Source organism: Oratosquilla oratoria, chromosome 15 (genome assembly GCF_046742065.1).
Source record: "Oratosquilla oratoria isolate Oo_2021 chromosome 15, ASM4674206v1, whole genome shotgun sequence".
Taxonomy (NCBI): Eukaryota; Metazoa; Arthropoda; class Malacostraca; order Stomatopoda; family Squillidae; genus Oratosquilla; species Oratosquilla oratoria.
This window is the reverse complement of record NC_134791.1, coordinates 45,257,113-45,285,007: the sequence shown is the minus strand read 5'-3', so window position 1 is coordinate 45,285,007 and position 27,895 is coordinate 45,257,113. Positions and strand designations below refer to the sequence as shown.

Below are 27,895 nucleotides of genomic sequence, written 5' to 3'. Positions count from 1 at the left end.
GAGGGAGGGTGGAGGGGAGTGGAGTGTATCTAGGGATGGAATGGGTGGGAGTGATTTTATGCCTTTTTCTTTTTGGCTACCTCCCTTGAAAGGGGGAAAAAGCCTTGGTATATGTATGATGTATGTATGTCTATGTTGTTTTGATGTGATTAGGATTTTCTGTATCAGTGGCTGAAAGTAGTAGGAGGGGAGTAGTTGCAGGTTGTCAGTTGAAGTTGGGAAAGAGAATTGGGCCCAGTTCAAAAACAGTGTCTTGATGGAGGTGAGGGGGGAAAAACAGGTTTTGAAAATGGGGTGCTGCATTGTCTATCTGGCAGGACCACCACAAGCAGGTACCCATCTTGGGCCCCTGTTACCTTATGTAATCACACAATTAAAGGGTTATCAACATGAACTTGTAACCCAAATAGTTTCAGGGTTGGTAGTTTGCAGAATTTACACCTTGTTGTGTACTTCTTCCTCACATTTTTTTATGCATTCAAATTGGTTGACTGTTAATGAGATGATACAGAATTACACAGGACTTTGCCCATGATGGTTGGGACAGTCTGTAACCCCATTAACCCTTAGCATATGGTGACGCTGATGTTGATGTCAAGAGGCATAAGTTGGTATACAAGGATGCCAGCATCAGTGTCCAGGTTACAATTATATTTATTTTATAGCTGTAGCCGAGTGACCCCGTATTGTGTGAACAAGCTTGATCATGTTATCTATGGTTATCAACATTCAAGGTGAAAGAGAATAAGTATTATAGCTTTAACTTTATATTTTATAATGTGCATAGTGTGATGCAACATCAAATCAATCTTGTAGAGAATTTTTTGATTCATGAATGTTTGAATTATGAGCCCCTTTTCTTGATTTTTTTTTTTTTTTTTATAAATAAATAGATATCTTTATATGGACCTGGAGGATACACTTGCTAATCCTAACAACTAAAGTTTGAGGTAACAGTTGTTTGCATCTGTAGTTGAAATATAATATGAAACATTGTAACAGATTGTATCCTATCATAAACTTTGTATCCCTGAACAGGTGAAGCCAGACATGCTTCAGTTGGAACAACCCATATGGGTGTCAGACATTGCATTTATGTCTGATGAAAAAAGAATGGCTGTTGCAACAAGACACAAACAAGTATGTGTTTCCTTCCTCTCACTGTTCTTGATATAAGTGTTGTGATGTGAATATCAATTTAGTTGTAATATTACAAAGGCGGAGCATGCCGACAGGAGACCTTTTGATCCATATCTAGGTCGGATGCAAAAAAAAAAAAAAAAAAAATCATATTAATAATAAAATAATAAATAAAAACTATAATAATGTAAATAACAAATAAAATACATAAATAAATGCATAGGTATAGTTAAGATAATAAACAAACAGGTAAATAGTAAATAATAATACATACATATACCAAGGCTTTTTCCCCCTTCCAAGGGAGGTAGCCAAAAAGGGAAAGGCATAAAAACACTCCCACCCATTTCATCCCTAAATACACTCCACACCCCTTCCACCCTCCCTCTCATCTGAGCACCTCCTGGATGACGGGTCATCCCTGCACCCTGCCCACCGCCCTGGGTCAGAAGCAGTGTCGCAAGACACAGCACATCCACAGCAAGGCCGCTTCATTTAATCGGCGACCCCCCCTCTCCATCCCCCCTTGCATATAAGGAGAGGACGGGGAGAAATCCCTTCGGGCTGCATCAAAATTTCGACCATTCAACCAATTACTTGTCCAACCTAATAGGCTACCACTTATTCCATGCAAAGCTAATTTAGTAAGTAGTCTTTCGTGTGGGACGGTATCAAAAGCTTTTGCAAAGTCTAGATATATTAAATCTATATTGTTTCTTTTGTCATAATTCGAGATAACTGTGTTGTAGAATTCGAGTAAGTTAGTTACGCAAGAACGTTTCCGTCTGAAACCATGCTGGCTATCATTTATCAAACAGTTACTTTCTAAATTATGTTCGATAGCATCTCTGATGATAGTTTCCATTATTTTTCCTACGATTGAAGTCAAACTTATAGGCCTATAGTTATTTGGTTTCTTTTTGTCACCTTTTTTGAATATGGGAGTAACGTTAGCTAGCTTCCATTCTCTTGGGACATTCCGGATATGATGGATTTCTTGAAAATAATTTCTAATGGAACAACAATCTCATTTTTCATTTCCTTTAAGATTCTTGGATGCCAACCGTCAGGCCCTGGTGTTTTATTAACTTTGAGTTTGTCTATACACCTTTTAATTTTTTCTTTTGTTATATTTACAAAGGCGGAGCATGCCGACAGGAGACCTTTTGATCCATATCTAGGTCGGATGCAAAAAAAAAAAAAAAAAAAATCATATTAATAATAAAATAATAAATAAAAACTATAATAATGTAAATAACAAATAAAATACATAAATAAATGCATAGGTATAGTTAAGATAATAAACAAACAGGTAAATAGTAAATAATAATACATACATACATATACCAAGGCTTTTTCCCCCTTCCAAGGGAGGTAGCCAAAAAGGGAAAGGCATAAAAACACTCCCACCCATTTCATCCCTAAATACACTCCACACCCCTTCCACCCTCCCTCTCATCTGAGCACCTCCTGGATGACGGGTCATCCCTGCACCCTGCCCAACGCCCTGGGTCAGAAGCAGTGTCGCAAGACACAGCACATCCACAGCAAGGCCGCTTCATTTAATCGTTCTTATTGAGTAGAATAAATCAGAATACCAAACTGCACCTATTACAAGAAATATCTGAAGGGCTTACTGTTCAATTGAAATTGTTGTATTCTGTATACTGAGTTCCTTACATACAAATTGTTTAATTTCATTCAAAGAAATGGTCAATCTTTGTATAAATAAATTACATACATACATATACCAAAGGCTTTTTCCCCCTACACGGGGGGGTAGCCAAAAAGAGAAAGGCATAGAAACCACTCCCACCCATTCCATTTCCTATATATTCCACTCCCCTCCACCCTCCTCCCTCCCTCATATCTTGGGACCTCCTGGATGATGGGTCATCCCTGTATCCTGTCCACTGCCCTGGGTCAGAAGCAGCACATCCACAACAAGGCCGCTTCATAAATTCGGCGACCCCCCCTCTCTGTCCCCCCATGCAGAAAAGGAGAAGACAGGGAGAAATCCCTTCGGGCTGCATCAAAATTTTTTCTCATACATACTTCCTCACCCGCCATCCCCTACCCACTTCCCTTCATGCATCACTGTATCATCTATACACAACCCCTCTCCATGCACCCCTATCTTCTGTCTTTTCCCATCCTTCCTCCACTGACATTCCTCTCTTTTGTAATGCCCCTTTCACCCCATCCATCCATCTCATCCTAGGATGCCCCCTCATGTTCACTCCTTCCACCTCTGCCTTCCACACTTCTTTTACTAATTTTTCTTCACTCATTCTTTCCATGTGTCCAAACCATCCTAATACTCTTTCATCAACCCTATCTCCCAGTTCCCTTTCCACTCCTGTTCTCCTCCTCACCTCCTTATTTCTCACTCTATCCAGCCTAGTAACCCCTATCATACTTCTCAGACATTTCATCTAAATCACATTCAAACTCCTTCTCTCTTCCTCTCTCATGTTCCTTGTTTCTGTCCCGTACAATGCTGTTGGCACAATCACTCCTTCATATAACCTCCTCTTAGTATCCATTCCCAGGTGTCTATTTCTCATTACACTTTTCAATCCACCAAGGCATTTACTCGCTTCTCTCAATCTACATTCTACCTCCATCCCCACTCCTCCCATTCCTGCCACATTCGCACCCAAGTATCTAAAACTATCCACTTCCTCCAGTCTTTCACCCTTGATGCTCACTTCCAGTCTGCTGTCACTCTCTCCCCTTGTACATCTCATCACCTTACTTTTGCCCACATTTATCTTCAGCTTTCTTCTTTCACACACCTTCTCAAACTCTGTCACTAACTTCCTCAATCCTTCCTCTGATACTGCTATAAGCGCAGCGTCGTCAGCAAACAACAACTGGCTCACCTCTCACTTTTCTCCATTTTCTTTAATTATCTCCAACCCCTGACCCACTACCCTTGCAGTCACCTCTCGCACCACCCCATCCATGTAAGGATTGAACAGCCAGGGCGACATAACACATCCCTAAGTCCCATCTTTACTTCAAACCATTCACTCTCTCCATTTCTAATCCTAACACAAGCTCTACTACTCTCATAAAAACTCTTGACTGCTCTTAACAGCTTTCCTCCTGTCCCATATATCTGCAGTACCTCCCACAGTGCCTTCCTGTCTACCCTGTCGTAAGCCTTTTCCAGATCCATAAAAGCCCAAAAATGTCCTTACCTTTTCCTATAACTTTCTCACATATCTGTCTTACCACAAAAATCTGGTCTACACAACCCCTACCTCTCCTAAAACCACTGTTCCTCACCAATTACTCCCTCTATTCCTCTCATAATCCTCTCAATCAAGACCCTCTCATAAGCCTTCCCAACTACACTCAACAAGCTGATCCCTCTGAAACTACTACTCACACTTGTCCCCCATTCCCTTGTAGAGTGGAACTATACAGGCACTCCTCCAGTCCTCCGGCACTCTACCCTCTCTTAAACAAACATTAAATAACCTCACCAGCCATTCCAGCAGAGTGCGGGGTGATCTAATAGAAGTATTCAAGTGGATCAAAGGCTATAACAAGGGTGAAGCAAACAAGGTCATCATGATAAAACAACAGGGCAGGACTCGCAGTAATGGGTATAAACTGGACAAATTTAGATTTAAGAAGGAAATAGGCAAGAATTGGTTTACTAATAGGGTGGTCGATGAATGGAATAAACATTGTAACCATGTAGTGAGCGCTGAAACTATCAGTTGTTTTAAAAAATGATTAGACAACTTTATGGATGGGGATGACAGGTGGTGATGGATATGGAGCTGCCTAGTGTAGGCCTTATGGTCTCTTGCAGTCTCCTTTATTCTTATGTTCTGTACCTCCTTTCTTCAGACATTCTGCATGGCATCCATCCAGACCAGGTGCCTTACCTGCTCTCATCATCTTAACAGCTGCTTTCACTTCATCTTTCCCTATTTCTCCTCCATTTTCCTCACTCCTCACTCTCATTTTCTTAGCACTTCCCACTGCAACTACCTTTAACTCCCTATCCTCCTTCACATATGGCAATTCCCTAAAATACTCTGCTCACCTTCCTCTCACTGCCTTCTCTTCCATTATCATCTCTACATCTGCATCTTTTACCTTTTCTTCTCTAATTGATTCGCCTCCTCTTTCTCTTTTAATTTCCTTCCAAAATATATATGATTATTCTATAATTTGAGTCTATGAAATAATTATAATACATTCCCAATTTCCTTAAGATGTGGAGAACTTTAAGTCTCTGGGGTTGTATTTAACTGTCAATGGAGGAGTGGATGTGGAATAAAAGAAGCAAGTAGATGATTAAGCAGAATGAAGTGTTCTGAGAAAAAGATATTTGGGGATGACTGTAACCACAAAAATCTGACCTATGTAACCCCTACCTGTTATAAACCCACACTGTTCCTCACCAATGGGATCTTTCGCAGTGAGCGATTTGATACCAGACACCGCCAGATTTTGTAATTCTTGCCGGAAAATAAATACTTTTTTGGGCAAGTTTTATAAGCTTACAGAGGTGTATCATTGTACATTATTGTGTCTGAAATTTAAGTCAACTAATTTCATGATTGCAAACAGCATATAGCGTTGTTTGAGCCTCTATAATTAGAGATATTCGTAAAACAGCCTATAATTGTATCAAGCCGAGCAATTTGTCATTTTCTACTGACTTCAATGGACGTATACTGATATATACTTTCATTTGAATGCACCAAACAATAGGCAAATCCGTAATGTATAGAAAATATAATTTTGCATCGAAGACTTAATGTTTCCGGTACAATTACGGTTTGTCTTTCTCTTACTTTTTCTTGAATCTGACGTGCAGTCTGCCACGGCACACATAAAATTAATCATATTTGTTTGAAAATAGCTCCCAGCAGATCTAAGAGGCTATTGTTAACACAAACGTCACTCACCTCGTATGTTCGCCACCACTGTTTTTATATTTTATGTCACTGATTATCTTCATATACAGGACGTGACAGTGATATCCATTATTTTTCAACACTCTCAGATAAAATGCACAAACTGAAATCAACATCATCTTGTTTTTACTGCTCATACTTTCTTCAGTAAATTTTTCTAGTCTTATCTTATAATTAAATTAACAAAGCCTTATCACACACCAGTAAGTAAAAATTATAACATTAAGAGTCATGTTTTTAATTTTGAATACACTTATGCAGCAATTTGTCGTTTTTTTTTTAAGTATCAGTTTCCAAATTAGGTAAGTCACCCCTTTGCCTCGTGAAATCCGAGACAATTGAAAATTCTAGCGCCAATAGGAATCTACAAACCTGACTGCGAAAGGTCCCATTACTCCCTCTGTTCCTCTCCTAATCAAGACCCTCGCATAAGCCTTCCCAACTACATTTAACAAACAGATCCCTCTGAAACTACTACACTCACACTTGTCTCCTTTTCCCTTGTAAAATGGAACTATACAGGCACTCCTCCAGTTGTCCGGTATTGTACCCTCTCTTAAACTCTATCTAGTGATAGTTAGACCCATCCTTGACTATGCAGTACAGTTTTGGTCTCCGTCCTACAGAATGGACATCAAATCACTAGAATCCGTACAGAGAAGAATGACCAAAATAATACATGGTACTCAGAAATTTGCCTTACGAAGAGAGGCTTAGGCACCTTAACTTACACTCTCTGGAAAGATGCAGAGTGCGGAGTGATCTAATAGAAGTGTTCAAGTGGATCAAAGGCTTTAACAAGGGTGATGCAAACAAGGTCATTATATTAAAACAACAGGGCAGGACTCGCAGTAATGGATTTAAACTGACTTGGCTACCTACCTTGCGTTTTAGAGAAAGTGAAACAGGATGCATATGATAGTTTGTGGGTTGAGTTAACCCAAATAAATGGACAAAAAATGAATATAGGTGTAATATATAGGCCAAAGACATTATCATTAGCAGACGACAAACTGTTATTTCAAGAACTGTCTAGTTTCTGCAACCGGGATTTATTGATAATGGGTGATTTCAATTTTACTGACATTGATTGGATGACCCTTGAACATGGCCATATAGGTAGTCGCTTGATTGATTTTCTTGGTGACAATTACTTAATTCAGCATGTAAAAGAGCCCACAAGATATGGAAACTTACTCGATTTATTGATCACAAGCCGCGAAAGCATGGTAACTGATGTAGAAGTCGGTGAATCTGTTGCAAATAGCGATCACAACTTAGTCAGATTCAAACTCCTAAACAATTTTAGAATAGATACTTGTGCTTCTAAAATATCCGATTTCAGTAAAGCTCAGTTCATAGGACTACGTCAGGAGCTTCAGCTTACAGATTGGGAGGCAAAATTAAACGAAAGGCCTGTAGATCAGATGTGGGAAATATTTCAAAATACGCTCACTAAGATGATTCAAACTTACATTCCTTTTAAGGACAGACGTCCACCAAATCAGGCTCGCCCAAAGTGGCTCGACAAAGAAACTGAAAAAAGTATTGCTAAAAAGAGACAGGCTTATAAGAAATATAAGTGCTCGGGTGCATCTAATGACTATGAAAGTTATGTATCAATACAGAGAGATTTAAAAAAGACTATAAGAAAAAGAAAACGACAATACGAAATGAACATCGCTGATAAATCCAAAGAGAATCCCAAAGAATTCTATAGTTACATTAGAGATAAAAAGTTTGTTAGGAATCACATTGGTCCACTATTATCTGCTGACGGTCAACTTGAATATTCAAATGAAGGAATGTGTAATATCTTAAACAATTATTTTAGCTCGGTATTCGTAAACGAAACACCTCAAAGTGAATTCCAAACTGAAACCTGTGAAAAGTCTGGGGTAAACTTACTCACTACGGTAAATATAACAAAAGAAAAAATTAAAAGGTGTATAGACAAACTCAAAGTTAATAAAACACCAGGGCCTGACGGTTGGCATCCAAGAATCTTAAAGGAAATTAGAAATGAGATTGTTGTTCCATTAGAAATTATTTTCAAGAAATCCATCATATCCGGAGATGTCCCAAGAGAATGGAAGCTAGCTAACGTTACTCCCATATTCAAAAAAGGTGACAAAAAGAAACCAAATAACTATAGGCCTATAAGTTTGACTTCAATCGTAGGAAAAATAATGGAAACTATCATCAGAGATGCTATCGAATATCATTTAGAAAGTAACCGTTTGATAAATGATAGCCAGCATGGTTTCAGACGGAAACGTTCTTGCATGACTAACTTACTCGAATTCTACAACACAGTTATCTCGAATTATGACAAAAGAAACAATATAGATTTAATATATCTAGACTTTGCAAAAGCTTTTGATACCGTCCCACATGAAAGACTACTTACTAAATTAGCTTTGCATGGAATAAGTGGTAGCCTATTAGGTTGGACTAGTAATTGGTTGAAAGGTCGAAAACAGAGAGTTGTTTTAAATGGAAAAACTTCTGGATGGAAAAGCGTTGCAAGTGGAGTTCCTCAGGGTTCCGTTCTTGGGCCACTTCTATTCATAGTATATATAAATGATATAGACCATGGACTAAAATCTACTGTTTCCAAATTTGCTGATGATACAAAACTGTGCGGAGTGGCAAATGATCACTCAAACCAATTAGATATTCAAGAAGATTTAGATCAATTACAGCAATGGTCTGAAAAGTGGCTAATGAAATTTAACACAAGTAAATGCAAAGTAATGCACATAGGTAAAAATAACAGTGAGTACAATTACAAGTTATTTGGAAATTCGTTAACAAAAGTAGATAGTGAAAAAGATCTCGGCGTAATTATCAGTAACGACCTCAAATCATCCAAGCAGTGTATTTCAGCCTCTGAGAAAGCAAATAAGATTCTGGGACTGATTGCGCGATCTTTTGATTTCAAAAGTCCATCACTCATTAACAAGCTATATAAATCGTTAGTTCATCCACATTTGGAATATGCTGTTTCCGTATGGTCACCGAATCTCATTAAAGACATTGACAGACTGGAAAAAGTACAACGGCGAGCCACAAAACTGATTCCAAATATCAAAAACAAATCATACGAAAATCGACTTAAGCACATGAATCTGTTTTCCCTAAAAAAGCGTAGACTCAGAGGTGACTTGATACAGGTCTAAGATTTTAAAGGGAATTGACAACATCAAAAGTGACCAAATTTTCACATTGAATGAGAATCAGACAAGAAACAATGGTCTCAAACTGTCCGGAAATAGATTCAATTTGGAAGTAGGTAGAAACAACTTTGCCAACCGTGTAGTTAATGAATGGAATAAACTTTCTGCACAGGTAGTGCAATGTAATTCAGTTCAAAGCTTTAAGAATCATTTAGATAAATACCTAAGTAAGATGCTGTAATGATTATAATTTATGTTATATTATTTGTTTTGTTATAATTTGTCTGTCTGATTTTCATTTATTATTAGTTATACGTCAATTTATAATCATTTACTATCTGTTTGTTTGTTATTCAACTATACCTATGCATTTATTTATTAATTTTATTTGTTATTTTTACGTTATTATAGTTTTAATTTATTATTAATATGATATGTATATGTGTATGTATGTGTATATGTGTGTATATATATATGTATATGTTTTTTTTTTGTTTTTTTTTGTTTTTTGCATCCGACCTAGATATGGATCAAAAGGTCTCCTGTCGGCATGCTCCGCCTTTGTAATCCTTTGTAAATATGTGGTGTCATGTAAACCTATGATAATTCCTTAAGCTCATGTGAGATACATAAGTGATTTTATACTTTAGGCACACCTCGGCTTACGTCGTTTCAACTTACATAATTTTGGAAGATACATCAGTTTTCAAAAATAAAATTCAAGTTGTTGTTTTACTTGACATTACGTTAGTCAGCCAATAATAATGGAATTGCATAAACACCAAAAATCATTTCAAGCACATAAATTCATGTTACAATTGATAAGAATAAAAGCATGTAAAACAATAATAAGATTCAGTAACTGCTAAAATACTGCATAAAGTAGTATGGCCTAGTTCACTAGAATATGAAATCAGCTGATTTTCTTATTTATCGGGGCAACAGTAGTTCCAATACTGTATCTACCATTAGGTGGTGTCTCTAATCCCGCAATTGTTTTGGATTATGATCTGTTTACTGAAGTTTTGTAGATTTTCTCATTAATATTAACTTATAACTGTAATATTTGCCCCCCATGCCTCCTAAGAAAAGTCCTAGTGAAATTGCTAAGAGTCATGCTATTTCGCTGGAGGATTAAATGATGATAAAACATCTACATTGTAAATATCAACATATTGTATGTACTGCATTGGTAAATTTCTTTATTTTATTTCTCACTTATTACAAAATGATTGTAAGCTTAGAATAGTTTGTATTCATTTGTTTTTTTGTTTTGTTTTACCGTATGTGATTGACAATGCATTCATAAAGTACAGCACCACGAAATAGCATTTAGCAATGTAAACATCACCAAATTGTACATATTGGTAAAGTTAAAGTACAGGTACTTTTTTTTTTTTTTTAACTTAATTACAAAATAATAGTATACATGTTTTGTTTGGAAACTTAGAATAGGTTTTTATTAACTTTATCTTATCAAAAAAGCATTCATAAGTAAAATACAGTACTGGGGAATGGCTATTAGCTGTTTAGCCTAGGCTACACCAGGCCTACCTAGCCTACATGTAAGCAAATTCAACTTACATCGTTTTTCAACTTATGTCGTGTCTCTTGGAACCAATTAACGAATTAAGGTGAGGTGTACCTGTATAGTGTAATCAAACTAGCAGTGTAGTATCATTATATTTTGCTAAGGAGTTTCCTACCACCAGATCAGAGTGGGTTAACACAACAAAACTTTAGACTACCCTGTGGTAGGGGCAAAAGAATACTGCCACCAAGTATCTCCACTTGGATTGTAAGAGGCGAGAAAAAGGGGACGGGGATTGGGACCAGGCATCCTTCTCCCTGTAGTCCCACAGGGGACATCCCTAAAAAAAGTAAAGGCATAAGAGGGTCTAGGAGTTTTCCAACCAGCACCCTAAGGTTTGGGTCTTTTAATGTGCATGGATGTGGTACAGATTAGAGTAAAAGGGAAGAGATAGGTAGTATGTTTGTGAGAAGAAAGATGGATGTGTTGGCTTTTAGTAAAAATAAGTTGAGAGGGAAGGGCGAGTGTAAGTTTGGGAGTGTAAGTGGGAGGTTATCAGGAGTGAAGAGAGGGCGAGGGAGAGAAGGGGTGGCTATACTAGTAAGTGAAGAGATAGGTAAAAGTGTAGTGGAGTGGAAGGAGGTTTCCTCAAGGATAATGTGGATGAAGGTGAAACTGGGAAAGGAGATGTGGGTCTTTGTAAGTGCATATGGGCCTGGTAGTGGGAAGAGTGTAGAAGAAAGGGAGGCTTTTTGGATAGATTCAAATGAATGCATAGAGGGATTAGGGAGAAATGCCAATGTAATAGTACTGGGAGACCTTAATGCTAGGGTAGGAAATGAACTAATTGAAGGAGTGGTTGGGAAATGTGGAGTTCCAGGAAAGAATCGTAGTGGAAAGTTGATGGTGGAGATATGTCTAGAAAGAGAGTTGATGATAGCAAATACAGTGTTTCGGAAGAAAGTCAAGCATAAGTACACATGGGAGAGGGTGGTGGATGGAAGGGTGGTAGATAGAGTGTTAATGGACTATGTAGTGGTAGATAGGAGTATAATAGGAAGAGTTAAGGATGTATATGTGCTAAGGGGAGAGGGTGGGGGAATATCAGATAATTTTTTGGTGGAAGGTAAGTTGAGAGTGGAGAATAGATGGAGAAAGAGGAAAAGGACAAAGGATAGGGAGGTGCTTAGAGTGAATTCTTTAAATGAAAAGGAAAAGGAGAAGGAATACAAGAAGCTGAGAGAGGAGTGGGAGGGAGTGCAGGATAGAGTAGAACTAGGAGTGGAGGAGGAATGGGGATGGTTCAAGGAGGTAGTCACAAAGTGTGCAAAGATGGTGTGTGGAACAAGAAGGACAGGAGGAAATAGAAGGAAGGGTGGGATGAGGAAACAAGGTTGTAGAAGAGAAGCGAGCTTTCACAGATTGGTTGCAAAATAGGATGAAGGAGTCATATGAGAGGTACAAAGAAAAGAAAAGAGAAGTAAAGCGCATAGTAAAGGAGGCAAAGAGGAGAGCAGATGTGAAATGGGGTAAGAGTATAACAGAAAATTTTGAAAGCAATAAAAAGATGTTTTGGAAAGAAATTAAGAGAGGAAGAGGAGGCGAATCAAGTAGAAAAGAAAAGGTAAAAGGTGCAGATGGAGAGATGATAAAGGAAGAGAAGGCAGTAAGGGAAAGATGGGCAGAATATTTTAGGGAGTTGCTAAATGTGAAGGAGGATAGGGAGGGACAGATAGTTGCAGTGGGAAATGCTAAGAAAATGACCGTGATGAGTGAGGAAAATGGAGGAGAAATAAGGAAGGATGAAGTGAAGGCAGCTGTTAAGATGATGAAAGCAGGTAAGGCACCTGGTCTGGATGGATGCCATGCAGAATGTCTAAAAAAAAAGGAGGTACAGTGATGGTGGACTGGCTGGTGAGGTTACTTAATGTTTGCTGGAGAGAGGGTAGAGTGCTGGAGGACTGAAGGAGTGCCTGTATAGTTCCTCTTTACAAGGGAAAAGGGGACAAGTGTGAGTGTAGTAGTTTCAGAGGGATTAGCTTGTTGAGTGTAGTTGGGAAGGCTTATGGGAGGATCTTGATTGAGAGGATTAGGAGAGGAACAGAGGGAGTAATTGGTGAGGAACAGTGTGGATTTAGGACAGGTAAAGGTTGTGTAGATCAGATTTTTGTGGTAAGACAGATATGTGAGAAAGCTATAGGAAAGGTGAAAGATGTTTTTTTGGCTTTTATGGATCTGGAAAAGGCTTACGACAGGGTAAACAGGATGGCACCGTGGGAGGTTTTGCGGATATACAGGATAGGAGGAAAGCTTCTAGGAGCTGTCAAGAGTTTTTACGAGAGTAGCAGAGCATGTGTCAGGATTAGAAATGGAGAGAGTGAGTGGTTCAAGATAAAGGTGGGACTTCGTCAAGGATGCATTATGTCACCCTGGCTGTTCAGCTTGTACATGGATGGGGTGGTGCGAGAGGTAAATGCAAGGGTGGTGGGTCAGGGATTGGAGATGGTTAAAGAAAATGGAGAAAAGTGGGAGGTGAGCCAGTTGTTTGTGGATGACACTGCGCTTGTGGCAGGATCGGAAGAGGGATTGAAGAAGTTGGTGACAGAGTTTGGGAGAGTGTGTGAAAGAAGAAAGCTAAAGATAAATGTGGGTAAAAGTAAGGTGATGAGATGTACGAGGGGTAAAAGTGCCAGCAGACTGGAAGGGAGCATTAAGGGAGAGTAACTGGAGGAAGTGGATAGTTTTAGATACTTGGGTGTAAATGTGGCAGGAAAAGGTGGAGTGGAGGTGGAGGTAGAATGTAGATTGAGAGAAGCGAGTAGATGCCTTGGTGGATTAAAAAGTGTAATGCAAGGAATAGATATTTGGGAATGGATGCTAAGAGGAGACTGTATGAAGGAGTGATTGTGCCAACAGCACTGTATGGGGCAGAAACATGGAACATAAGAGAGGAAGAGAGAAGGAGTTTGAATGTGATTGAGATGAGGTGTCTGAGAAGTATGATGGGGGTTACTAGGCTAGATAGAGTAAGAAATGAGGAGGTGAGGAGGAGAACAGGGGTGGTAAGGGAGTTGGGAGATAGGGTTGATGAAAGAGTATTAGGATGGTTTGGACACATGGAAAGAATGAGTGAAGAAAGACTAGTAAAAGAGGTATGGAAGGCAGATGTGGAGGGAGTGAACATGAGGGGACGTCCTAGGATGAGATGGATGGATGGGGTGAAGGGGGCTTTGGAGAAGAGGGGAATGTCTGTTGAGGAAGGACGGGAGAGGACAGAAGACGGGTGAATGGAGAATGGTTGTATATGGATGATGTTGTGATGCATGAGGTGGAATGGGTGGGGGGATGGGGGGGTGAGGTAGTATGTGTGAGCAAAATTTGACGCAGCCCGAAGGGATTTCTCCCCGTCTTCTCCTTTTCTGCATGGGGGGACGGAGAGGGGGGGTCACCAATTTAATGAAATGGGCTTGCTGTGGATGTGCTGTGCCTTGCGACACTGCCTCTGACCCAGGGTAGTGGACAAGGTGTAGGAATGACCCGTCATCCAGGAGGTACTAAAATAAGAGGGAGGGTGGAGGGGAGTGGAGTGTATTTAGGGATGGAATGGGTGGGAATGATTTTATGGCTTTTTCTTTTTGGCTACCTCCCTTAAGGAGGAAAAAGCCTTGGTATATGTATGTACATTTATTTGATTATGTTCAATTTCTTGTAGGTCCGCTTGTACGATCCAGCCTGTCAGAGGAGACCAGTGATCAGTGTAGAGTGGGAGGATTCACCTTTTACTACCATTAGCACAGCTCCTCACATTGAACAGTATGTATGATACTTAGTGATCATCCTGTATATTCATGTATAGTGTGAGATTTTATGATGAATTTTTTTCCTTAAAAAATAGGGGGTCACACTATACACAGGTAATGTTTTTGAATGTATAAAAATTCATGCATTTTTGGTGACAATAACTCATTTGTTAAACCTACAGTCTCATGGCACCTTTGGCCAACTATACCAATAAGCTCTTTTAACCTGCCTCCTGTAGCCTACATTCTTCCTTTCTTTTGCCACATGAATATCAGTACTTCATTCACTTATAACCTACAAAAGCCTTCCTCTTGTTCTTTGCCAATCTACAAATGAAAAATATATAGGGAAGAAAAAAGAAACCATGAAAAAGATATAATTGACAAATGTAAGGGTCAACCTAAATTATTCTACAGATATGTAAATGGTAAATTAAAAGATAAACAGGATATAGTGAAACTGCATCAAAGGAATATGTAAAAGATACAGAAATGGCTGAATATATGAACAAACATTTCAAATCTGTATTCACAAATGAAAATACACAGTATTGGGATGAAGGAAAGGGAGAAAGATCCCCCCGATGAAAGAAATAATTGTGACACAGAAAGAAATAAGGGACCAAATAATGAACCTTGATATCAGAAAATCGCACAGCCCGGATGGAATTGTAAACTGGATGCTGAAAGAAATTTTAGATGAACAGACAAAATATATTAAATATTATATTGATCACTCAAGGAAAAGTACCGCAGGACTGGAAAAATGCCAATATTGTGCCAATATATATAGGGGGAGACAAGGAAGACCCAACAAACTATAGACCAGTCTCCCTTACAAGTACAATAGCTGAAATATGTGAATTCATCAAAAGTAGGTGGACAAAACATAAGGAAGAAAACAATATACATACATACATATACCAAGGCTTTTTCCCCCCTTACAAGGGTGGTAGCCAAAAAGGAAAAGGCATAAAATCATTCCCACCCATTCCATCCCTGAATACACTCCACACCCCTCCACCCTCCCTCTTATCTTAGTACCTCCTGGATGACGGGTCATCCCTGCACCTTGTCCACTGCCCTGGGTCAGAAGCAGTGTCGCAAGACACAGCACATCCACAGCAAGGCCGCTTCATTTAATCGGCAACCCCCCCCTCTCCGTCCCCCCATGCATAAAAGGAGAAGACGGGGAGAAATCACTTCGGGCTGTGTCAAATTTTGCTCACACATACTACCTCACCCCCCACCTCATGCATCACAACATCATCCATATACAACCATTCTCCATTCACCCCTGTCTTCTGTCCTCTCACGTCCTTTCTCAACAGACATTCCCCTCTTCCCCAAAGCCCCCTTCACCCCATCCATCCACCTCATCCTAGGACATCCCCTCATGTTCACTCCCTCCACATCTGCCTTCCATACCTCTTTTACTAGTCTTTCTTCACTCATTCTTTCCATGTGTCCAAACCATCCTAATACTCTTTCATCAACCCTATCTCCTAACTCCCTTTCCACCCCCGTTCTCCTCACCTCCTCATTTCTCACTCTATCTAGCCTAGTAACCCCCATCATACTTCTCAGACACCTCATTTCAAACACATTCAAACACCTTCTCTCTTCCTCTCTTATGTTCTATGTTTCTGCCCCATACAGTGCTGTTGGCACAATCACTCCTTCATACAGTCTCCTCTTAGTATCCATTCCCAAATGTCTATTCCTCATTACACTTTTTAATCCACCAAGGCATATACTCGCTTCTCTCAATCTACATTCTACCTCCACCTTTTCCTGCCACATTTGCACCCAAGTATTTAAAACTATCCACTTCCTCCAGTTGCTCTCCCTTAATGCTCACTTCCAGGCTACTGCCACTTTCACCCCTTGTACATCTCATCACCTTACTTTTACCCACATTTATCTTAAGCTTTCTTCTATCACATACTCTCCCAAACTCTGTCACCAACTTCCTCAATCCCTCCTCCGATCCTGCCACAAGCGCAGTGTCATCTGCAAACAACAGCTGGCTCACCTCCCACTTTTCTCCATTTTCAAAAACAGTTCAGTTTTAGACAGGGATGATCATGTGCCACAAACTTGATTTGTTTTTATTCAAGGTTAATAGATATAATGCAAGAAAGGGATGGATGGGCAGACTGTGCCTTCCTGGATTTAAAAAAGGTATTTGATAAAGTATCATATAAAAAATTATTAAGAAAACAGGAGGTATACAAGGAAAATTACTGAAATGGATGGAAGATTTCTTGCATGGGAGAAAAATGAGTGTGGTGCTCAGGGTTCAGTATAGGCTCTGATAATGTTTGCTATATATAAATGACATGGATGAAGGTGTAGAATATTACATGAACTTTTTGCAGATGACGCAAAACTACTAAAGAAAATAAGTACAGAAAAAGACTGAATAACTACGTAGAGACCTGGACAAAGTCTGGGAATGGAGCCAAAAGTGGGAAGTGAACTTCAATATTAAGAAATGTAGTATAATGGAGTATGGAAAAGGTAAAAAAGAATGCCTTGGTGGTCGCCAATTTAATGAAGCGGCCTTGCTGTGGATGTGCTGTGTCTTGTGACACTCCCTCTGACCCAGGGCAGTGGACAAGGTGCAGGGATGACCCATCATCCAGGAGGTGCTAAGATTTGAGGGAGGGTGGAGTGTATTTAGGAATGGAATGGGTGGGAATGGTTTTATGCCTTTTTCTTTTTGGCTACCTCCCTTGTAAGGGGGAAAAAGCCTTGGCATATGTATGCACTTTTTCCAAACTCCATTATACTACATTTCTTGATATTGAAGTTCACTTCCACTTTTGAGTCCATTTCCAGATTTTGTCCAGGTTTGATTGTAATGATTCACAATCCTCCTCAGTTCTTACTTTTTTTTAGTATTTTTGCGTCATCTGCGAAGAAATTCATATAGCACTCCACTCCTTCATCCATGTCATTTATATATATGACAAACATGATTGGAGCCAGCACCGACCCATGCAGGACACCACTTATCATTTCTTCCCATTTCGAGTATTTGTCTCTAATTACTATTCTCATTTTTCTCACAGTCAGGAAGTCCTCCATCCTTTCCAATAATTTACCTGCGATGCCACCTAATGATTATATTTTTCTTATTAATTTCTTGTGTGGTATACATATACCAAGGCTTTTTCCCCCTTACTAGGGAGGTAGCCAAAAAGGAAAAGGCATAAAATCATTCCCACCCATTCCATCCCAGAAAACACTCCACACCCCTCCACCCTCCCTCCCATCTCAGCACCTCCTAGATGACGGGTCATCCCTGCACCCTGTCCACTGCCCTGGGTCAGAAGCAGTGTCGCAAGACACAGCACATCCACAGCAAGGTCGCTTCATTAAATCGGCGACCCCCCCTCTCCGTCCCCCCATATAAAGGAGAGGACGGGGAGAAAACCCTTCGGGCTGCGTCAAAATTTTGCCCACACACACTACCTCACCCCCCATCCCCCCGTCCATTCCACCTCATGCATCACAACATCTTCCATATACAACCATTCTCCATTCACCCCTGTCTTCTGTCCTCTCCCGTCCTTCCTCAACAGCCATTCCCCTCTTCCCCAAAGCCCCCTTCACCCCATCCATCCATCTCATCCTAGGACATTCCCTCATGTTCACTCCCTCCACATCTGCCTTCCATACTTGTGTGGTACCTTATCAAATACTTTTTGTAGGTCTAGATAGGCAGAGTCTGCCCATCCATCCCTCTCTTGTATTATTTCTATTAGTCTCAAATAGAAGCAGGTCAGGCCTGTTGTACATGATCTTCCTTGTCTAAATCCAAATTTATTTGGATTCAGTGTAGTTTTTTCTTCTACTTTTTCTTCTACTTTTGATCATTTTTTCACATATTTTTGCTACTGTGCTTGTTAGGGAGACCAGTCTGTAGTTGGATTTTCCTTGTTTCCTCCTTTATATATTGGTACAATATTTGCATTTTTCCAGTCTTGTGGTACCTTTCCATCTTTGAGTGAGCATTTGATTATATTGTATATTTTATCCGTTAACTCCTGTACGTATTCTTTCAGTATCCAATTTGCTCTTCCATCCGGACCATAAGATTTTCTGACATCAAGTTTTTTTTTTTTTTTTTTGGTAACTGATTTCCTTCTGTGTTACAGTTATTTCCTTCATTGGGGGATTTCTGTCTCTATTCCCTCACAGTGGTGAGTTCTCAGTTGTGAATACCGATTTGAAATGATTGCTCATAATTTCTGTATATTCATGATTTCCCTGGTGCAGCTTTTCTATTTCTTGTTTGTTTTTTAGTTTACAATTCACATATCTTTAAAATAGTTTAGGTTGTTCCCTACATTTTTCTATTATTTCTGTTTTATATTTTCTCATTTCTGCATATTTTTACATAATCATTTCTTAGTTTGATGTATGTTTGCCACATTTTTTTTTTTTTTTTTTTTTTTTTTTTTTTTCTCCATGCTTTGTCTCTTATATTCTTAGCTTCACTACATTTTTTGTTGTACCAGTTCTCTATGTTTACTCTTTCTTGCTTTTGTTGTGGTACATATTTGTTCACTCCCTCATTATAAATTTCTTTTAGTATATTCCATTTCTCTTCCATCCTTCTTTCTTCTTTTAGGAGTTTTTCCCAGTTTATGTTACAAAAGAATTTTTCAAGTTTCTCAAAATTCATTTGTACATTGGTCTTCCTATTCTATGTTTCTCATTTCTTCTTAGGTCTATTTGCTCTTTTAGTTTGAATTCTATTAATACAAGGTCACTCTTTCCTATTGGTGTTTTGTAATTTATTCTGTCCACATTTTCAAGTTCTGACATAAGTATTAAATCCAGTCTCACTGGTTCCTCATTGTTTCTTTATCTGGTATTTTCCTTTATCCACTGAGTCATTGTGTATTCAATGGTCATATCAAGCAGCATGTTGCCCCAGATGTCTCCACCCTTTACTATCATTTCTTCCCAACATATTTCTTTTGAATTAAAACCACCCATGATTACATTTCCTCTTTCCCTCAGTATATCAGTCAGTTCATACTATCTTCCAACAGTTTAGAATGATTGTTTTCTGTCCTGGACTGTGTTTAGGGGGGCACATACACTACTACAAATTTTCTACTTTTCATATGATTACTTTCAACTTTTATCATAATTGATTAAACATTGTTTTTTTCTTCTGTTATATTTGTTACATTTAAGTCTTTCCTAGTCAAAAATAATACTCCCCCTCCCTGTTTTTCCTTTCTATTCTTCGTCCAACAATTGTATAAATCTTGTCCCACAGTATTTGGTAGTAGATTACTTTTTCATTAAATTTTTACTATTCCCATTATGCCTTGTTTTATCTAATGCCAGATAGTCATTTAGTTTGTCCAGTCCTGAAATAATTTCATCTATGCTGGTATAGGCTCATTTTAATGTTTTTCTTTCTTGTCTTTTTCTATTTGCTTTGTTCCTTTTTCCTGATATACCATTTTCTCAGCCTCAGGTCCACCACTTTCCAAAAAAAAAAAATCATTCTTTTCAGTCCCTTCTTTTTTCATTTGCTTCATTTCTAAGTTCCTTTGCTTTTTCTTCATTGCTCATTTCTTTTTTTTTTATCCATACATTTTCATGTTGTTCACTGCTTGCTAGTTTTGCTGTTCTAGATAGTACTTCCTCTGCAATCATTTGTGACCTAAGTTTTACTTTTAGTGGCCTATATTGTTTTTCTTTTAAGTATCTACATACATACACCAAAGGCTTTTTCCCCTTATATGGGGGGTAGCCAAAAAGAAAAAGGGCTTAGAAATAACTCCCACCCATTTCATTTCCCATATACTTTAATATTACGACTGCCCCTCCGTTCTGCTGTCCCCCAACCCCTTGTTACTGTCCTGTACCATTTCTCTGAATATTCATTTCCTTTTTTTGCCTACCTACCCTGTGGTGGGGGAAAAGAATACTGCCACCAAGTATTTCCACTTGAGTCGTAAAAGGCGACAAAAAAGGGACGGGGGATGGGATTAGGAGTCCTACCTGTAGCCCTAAAAAGGGGACATTCCTAAAAAAAAGAAAGTAAAGGCTTTTAAGTATCTGCCTATTATATATATTTATTCAACTTCTTTATCTAAACTTTGTCCCTCTTGAATCTCCTTAGTGATCTCTTTTTTCCTCTTTGTTTCTCTGATATCTAGAAACATCATGCTTTTCTTTAATACCATAGATTACAATGCATCTTTTTTTGTCCACTGTATCCCTAACCAAATTACTTTTCTCTTTTATCACTTGGATTACCATTTCTTTAGCATTCTCCTTGACCTGCTGCTCCACTATTTCTTTAAAAGATAATTTTTTTACTTTCCTGTTCTACTTGCCACTGTTTATTTCATGGAAGTTATTTTCTTTCATCTTTTCTTCCACTTTCTCAGTCATTGCGTGTATTTGATTCTTCATCTCTTCTTTAATGCCTCATTCCTATTCGTATCTTCATTTTTCAATCTTTTATTTTCTCCCTTTATCCTATTTAGTTCCATTTTCAGCTCATCTATTTCCTTGTTATTTTCTTCATTTGCCTTTCGTAATATAGCTACTTCTTTGTATATACTTTTGCATTCACTTTTGAGTTCGATTATTGCATCTAACAATTCTTTGATTTCCCTATTTATTATATTTTTAAGCCTGGGTTCTCTTTCTGTATCTATCCCTCTATTCATTTTATTTTCCCTGTTGAATCCCCCAAAAAACATTTCTTTCCAACCTTTGGTATGTCTTTGGGGTCTGGTTCAGGCATGTCTTTCGGTATAACTCCAAGTGGTGACTCAATTATATTTATGTCTAGGCATCTTTTTGTTGGGTTTTTTTCCTTATATCCTTCGTTTTTTCCTTCCATTTTTTATAACTGATTGTTGGGTATGGTGTTGTGTGAATAGCTATATTTTGCAATGTTGGTGAGTGCATGTCAATTTTTTTTTACCAAGTTGATAGTGGGAAAAGGTGGTGACTGAATATATATTCTCAGTTGCTTCCTCACCCTCAGCATTACTATGGGGCACCAACTGGAGGTGGTGAAGTAGTTGTTTTTCCTTCCTGTTTTCAAATGATGTTTGAAGATCTTGCCTCCCTCTTCTTAGGCAAGAGATAAGAAAGAGAGGGTTGCAAGACCTTGAAATCAGGTTCATAGTAAGGAAATCCTAACCTCCAAAGCATATTGTAATGATTCATCAAATAAGAGGAAGAGTTTAAATGTGTTTTAGATAAAATGTCTGAGAATTATGGTAGGGGTTTCAAGGTTGGATAGATTGAGAAATGAGGAGGAGATCAGGGAGGAAAAGGAATTGTGAGATAGGGTTCATGAAAGAAAATGGAATGGTTTGGACACATTGAAAGAATGAGTGAAGAAAGATTAGTAAAAGAAGTATGGGAGGCAGAGGTGGATGGAGTGAACATGGGGGGGTGACTGAAGATGAGAGGGATGGATAGAGTGAAAGGGGCATTGAGCAAGAGAGGGATGTCTGTTGAGGAAGCGAGAAGGCAGAAGATAGAGGTGAGTGGAGAATGGCTGTGTATTTACCTAGTTGTATTTTACGGGACGAGCTATGCTCATAGTGACCCATTTTTTATCTCTCCACATCCAGTTTATTCTTAAAATTGTGTATAGTTTTGGCACTCACTGTTTCTCCATTTAGTTTGCTCCAGATATCAATCACTCTATGTGGGAAGCTATTTTTTTTTTTTTTTTTTTTTCCTCCAGGTCTCTTCTGTAACTGTCCTTCTTTAGTTTCATGTCCTCATGTTTCTCTTCTGTCCCACTTTAATAAGTCGTATCTATCAAGAATTTCCATCCCTTTCATAATTCTGTAAATGGTCAACAAATCACCTCTTTCTCTTCTGTTCCAGTGTTGACAGATGTAATTTCTCCAATCTTTGTTCGTATGTCAGATTTGACAGTGTAGGTGCCATTTTTGTCACTGCTCTTTGGATTCTAATTTTCTTTTATTCTTCTTTGTGCTAGGTGCCCACAGTGTTGCAGCATATTTTAGTTTAGGTCTTATCAGTGTAACAACTTTTTTTTTTTAACCATCTCCTCATCTATGTAGTTGAAGGCCACTTTCATTGATCTTAATAAGTTGAAAGTCTCTCCAAATAATTTATTGACATGTTTATCAGGTGTCAAGTCACTTTAGATGATTACTTCCAGGTCCCTTTCTGAATCGACTTTTGTTTCCAATTCTATATTGACCCGATACTCTATTTTTGCTTTTTCCAAATTCCATTATGCTACATTTCTCAATATTGAAGTTCACCTCACATCTCTGACTATTTCCATATTTTGTCTAGGTCTTCTTGTAGCTATCTGCAATCTTCTTCTGTTCTTACTCTCTTGTGTGTGGGATGATACTGTGATGCATGAATGGGAATGATATGTGAATATTTTGATGCAGCCTGAAGAATTCTCCTCATCTTCAGTGTTTCTTCAAGGGGGGGGTGGGGTCACTGATTAAATGAAGTAGCCTTACTATAGATGTGCTGTGTCTTGCTGCATTGCTTTTGACCCAGGGCAATGGGTGAGATGCAGGGATGACCTATTATCCAGGAGCCAAGATGAGATGTGAATGGGAGTGGAATGGGTGGGGATGAAATGGAATTATCACTTTTGATTTTGGCCACCTCCCCAGTAAGGGGGAAAAGGCCCTTAGTATATGCATAAATTTTTAACCTTGAACTCTTCCTTATAAATGTATATTCATATATTTTAACAATAATGCCAGTTTGTTTTCATTTGTTTTTTTTATGCCTTTGCTTTAGGCAATGGTGCTAAGATGGGAGGGAGGGTGGAGGGGAGTGGAGTGTATTTAGGGATGGAATGGGTGGGAATGATTTTGCCTTTTCCTTTTTGGCTACCTCCCTTGTAAAGGGGAAAATGAATCACAATGGCAAAAGCCGACAAGACTGTGAGAATAAACACCTTGTGAGATCGAAACCTTTATTAGTACTACGTTTCGCTTGTTACAGCTTTTTCAAGCTTTGAAAAAGCTGTAACAAGCGAAACGTAGTACTAATAAAGGTTTCGATCTCACAAGGTGTTTATTCTCAAAGGGGAAAATGCCTTGGTATATGTATGCATGTATGCTTTAGGCAAAGGTGAGAGTGGGTTTTATGCCTTTGTTTTTTGGCTACCCTTGTAAGGGAAAAAAAAAAAAGCTTTTGGTATATATATAAAAAATCCATCCATCCATATACCAAGGCTTTTTCCCCCTTACAAGGGAGGTGGAAAGGGAGCTGGGAGAAAGGGTTGATGAAAGAGTATTAGGATGGTTTGGACACATGGAAAGAATGAGTGAAGAAAGACTAGTAAAGGAGGTATGGAAGGCAGATGTAGAGGGAGTGAACATGAGGGGACATCCTAGGAAAGGGAAAGGAGGGTGGAAAGGGAGCTAGGAGATAGGGTTGATGAAAGAGTATTAGGATGGTTTGGACACATGGAAAGAATGAGTGAAGAATGACTAGTAAAGGAGGTATGGAAGGCAGATGTGGAGGGAGTGAACATGAGGGGACGTCCTAGGATGAGATGGATGGATGGGGTGAAGGGGGCTTTGGGGAAGAGGGGAATGTCTGTTGAGGAAGGACGGGAGAGGACAGAAGACGGGTGAATGGAGAATGGTTGTATATGGAAAATGTTGTGATACATGAGGTGGAATGGACGGGGGAATGGGGGGTGAGGTAGTGTGTGCGAGCAAAAATTTTGAAGCAGCCCAAAGGGATTTCTCCCCGTCCTCTCCTTTATATGGGGGGACGGAGAGGGGGGGGGGTCGCCGATTTAATGAAGCGGCCTTGCTGTGGATGTGCTGTGTCCTGCGACACTGCTTCTGACCCAGGGCAGTGGACAGGGTGCAGGGATGACCCATCATCTAGGAGGTGCTAAGATGGGAGGGAGGGTGGAGGGGTGTGGAGTGTTTTCGGGGATGGAATGGGTGGGAATGATTTTATGCCTTGTCCTTTTAGGCTACCTCCCTGGTAAGGGGGAAAAAGCCTTGGTATATGTATGTACAAGGGAGGTAGCCAAAAAGAAAAAGGCATAAAACCATTCCATCCCTAAATATATAAATGTGGTATATGTATTATTTTTGTTATCATTTATTTTTTTTTTTTCAGCCAAGTTTTGGTTGGTACTGCACACGGGCGTATGGCACAGTTTGATTTACGCACTGGACACTGCAGTACTCCAGTGTGCGTTTATAAAGGTTTTGCTGGAGCGGTCAAAGACCTGGTGGTCCACCCCACATTGCCAGTCGTTTTTACAGCTTCATTAGATCGTCATCTGAGAATTCATCATCTGCACACCCGTAAACTCCTCCAGAAGGTATTGGTGGATTAAATAAGAATCAAAATAAATTTCTTTCCATTATTCTTCCCACATCAGTTTATTTATTTTTCTTACAGTCTGTGATTAAATAAAAAAAGTGAAATAATGGAAGACAGATCTTATAATCATGCAACACCATGTCTAAAGAAAATTTTAACATATGACTATTTTCTCACACTGCAGGAATACTTGAAGTCACGCCTTAATTGCCTGTTGGTGCGTTCCAATGTAGACCTGGAGCAAATTACACCAAAACCAAAGAAGTTCAAATACAAGAGGAAAGTTGAGTATGTAGATGATCAGAATTCTGATGAAGGATATGCTGAAGAAAACAGAAATGTTAAACAAAGGAAACAAAATGTTGATTTGGAAGATTCTGATTGAAGCTAGACATGTATGTTGGTAGATGATTAAAGATTTTTTTTATGCCGCTAAACAAGTTTTTGTATACATGTATGAAAAAACCACAATTATGCTGAGTGTATTTATTGAAAGGGAGTTGTTACATTACTTCCATGGAATTATTCCATAAAATTGAGTCACACTGACTTTAAATTCATTCATTCCAAAAGTTAAATCAACCATGGATTTCTTGGACTTGAGCTATCTAGTTCTAGGTGATGAGGCCTAAATAAAGGAGGAACAAGTGGTGACTAGAAGAAAAGGAAAGCAAGTTGCCAATCCCATGAAAGGGCTTGTTCAAAGCTTCTACTTGGCAAAATAAAGCCATGAACCTTTGAATGCATACTGCTAAGCAATGTCAAACATCATATAATATTTTTCATAATTAAAACTCAAATGGAATCTTGGCAACGGGCTATTCAGTGATCCATTTGTAAACGTTGTAGTGATGGTAAGAAATTGTATAGACTTCTTACATTAATGTATAAATGCATCCCCAAGGGACTGAGGTAATTAGTGCTCTACTGTGCCACCTTAACTCATCATAATAATAGAAAAATTTTGAGTGTTCCACCTCAGTGAAATCTGCTTAAATGAACAACTGCATCCCCGGCAAGTGGACCATGTTGCTGCATGTGAAGGCAAAATTAGCAGGTAATGATCTTTGCAAACTTGTGGTTTGGCAGTTTCAGACATTTCACCTAGATTCAACTATTATTCATTTCTTCAGACAAAAATAATTGGACTGTTTTTATCAAAATCAAAGAGAAATTTCATATTCCTGTTGAACAATGACAACAATTAAATATGATACATTACATATTTTGCTCTCAAGGGGGCCCTGACAATGATGCACAACCTTTCCCATGTGTTTGACTTAATCTCTTCAGTGTGATAATGTCCCTAGGATAGATGCACTGGTTATTGATAACATATACAGTGATTATAAATCCCCTTTCATTGGTTAATTTCCCTAAAATATCAGTAAACTGGTCTCACCAATAAGATATAAATTTGTACATAAACTATACCAGGGAATGTATCAGCATGAAGGTGAACAGTCATCTTATGATTTCACAGATTGATTGTCATTGCTATTAATTATACTACACTTTTAATATATCAGTTTCAAGTGCCTTCTTACATAATGGTAATACTCTTATAAAAGTACTTTTTCACAGTACTTTAGTCAAACTATTATCTCACTGAATAGTTTTCAATTCTTACTGTCAGCAGTACTCTGTAATGTATACATTCAAAAGACAACATATTGTAATATAAGAAGTAATTTTATTTACCTCAAAACTAAAGGGGTTATTTGTTTACAAACTACTGCCTAAGCACTGTGAATAGTTTGCATCCACTTTGCCCCCAAATAATGCATGTGATCCCCTTGCAGAAGCCCTCACAAGAAGCAGTGAGCTAAAGCAAATTAGTGTGTGTGTGTAGGGGTGGGGTAGGGGGCTCTGAAGCACAAGCTAATAAATATGTTTAATCAGTCTGGGTGTTTTGAAGAAATATGGTGTCTCCCATCAACAAATGGTTAGAACTTTACCACTTATGCATAAGTATATATTCTGCTAAATGTGAACCATACACATTTTCATTACCCGATGCAAATCTCTGACAATTAAAATCAGGTTTGCATCAACTTTAAAAAAATATGGCAACTGGGAAGTGAAAAAGATTTGCATATACTGGTACTCAATAGTGTAGGAATTTTCATTCAAATCTTGCCATATTGGTCCAAGCATATTCATATTAACCATAAATTCAATGCAATGACCATCTTTATGACAGATTAGTAGCAGTGTACAAAACTGAGGGAAACAAATTCAAACCCTATGTAAAGATATATGGTGCTACAGTAGGATATGCTTTCATGAACTATTTTCCAATAATAGGTATTTTGCTGCTGCACAGAAAAAAAATAAAATAAGAATGCAATTAGCTTAAGAATGAACTCTAAGTTAAGATAATTTAAAATCACTGTCTCAAAAATATCATGAATCTGATCTAACTGCATGTCAAAAACACTGTTGTTCACTGGAAAAAACTATGTATACAGGATGACAGGATATGACTATTTTATCAAAATCCATATTTTATATATATGTATATATATATATATAATTTATCAAAGTCATAAGAAAGTAAAATTTCCGTTTGTCTTTCAGTCACCAGCCCCTTCATCCTGTGAATCTTCAATCATTTTTTCTTCTTCACAACCTTCCTCCAATTCTTTCTCCTTGCTGTCTAATTTTTCTTCTTCATCGTCTTCATCGCTATCATCTTCCATTAATTTACGAGCCAATTTTACAGCATAATATTCATTATAATGCTGTTTTCGTTTCATCTCAAACACTTTCCTTTTTTCTAAAAGGGGGAAAAGGGTATCAATATTTTCATACATAAATACAATAAATATATTCAAGTTAACATATATTTACAACATAATCTACATATCCAGTATTTAAATTTATACATCTCGTGTTGTGGGTGTGTGTGTGGGTGTATTTACCTAGTTGTATTAT

General features: G+C 38.4%; 2 protein-coding genes across 4 annotated transcripts in view; one reads left to right on the top strand and one right to left on the bottom strand.

The window, feature by feature from the left end:
* The window catches only part of l(2)k09848 (WD repeat domain 74 lethal (2) k09848), a 90,075-nt gene extending 64,545 nt beyond the window's left edge, over positions 1-25,530 (top strand). For all 3 annotated transcript variants that reach the window (XM_076198857.1, XM_076198858.1, XM_076198859.1), the window contains 4 exons: positions 1,039-1,140; positions 14,509-14,609; positions 24,749-24,956; positions 25,143-25,530. In XM_076198857.1, coding sequence (XP_076054972.1) covers positions 1,039-1,140; positions 14,509-14,609; positions 24,749-24,956; positions 25,143-25,343 — 612 coding nt within the window. In that variant the 3' untranslated portion in view covers positions 25,344-25,530. The remainder of the gene's footprint in view (positions 1-1,038; positions 1,141-14,508; positions 14,610-24,748; positions 24,957-25,142) is intronic.
* The window catches only part of LOC143033432 (protein phosphatase inhibitor 2-like), a 39,012-nt gene continuing 36,101 nt past the window's right edge, over positions 24,985-27,895 (bottom strand). The window contains exon 4 of the mRNA XM_076198865.1: positions 24,985-27,737. Within this exon, the coding sequence (XP_076054980.1) occupies positions 27,535-27,737 (203 nt within the window). The 3' untranslated portion in view covers positions 24,985-27,534. The remainder of the gene's footprint in view (positions 27,738-27,895) is intronic.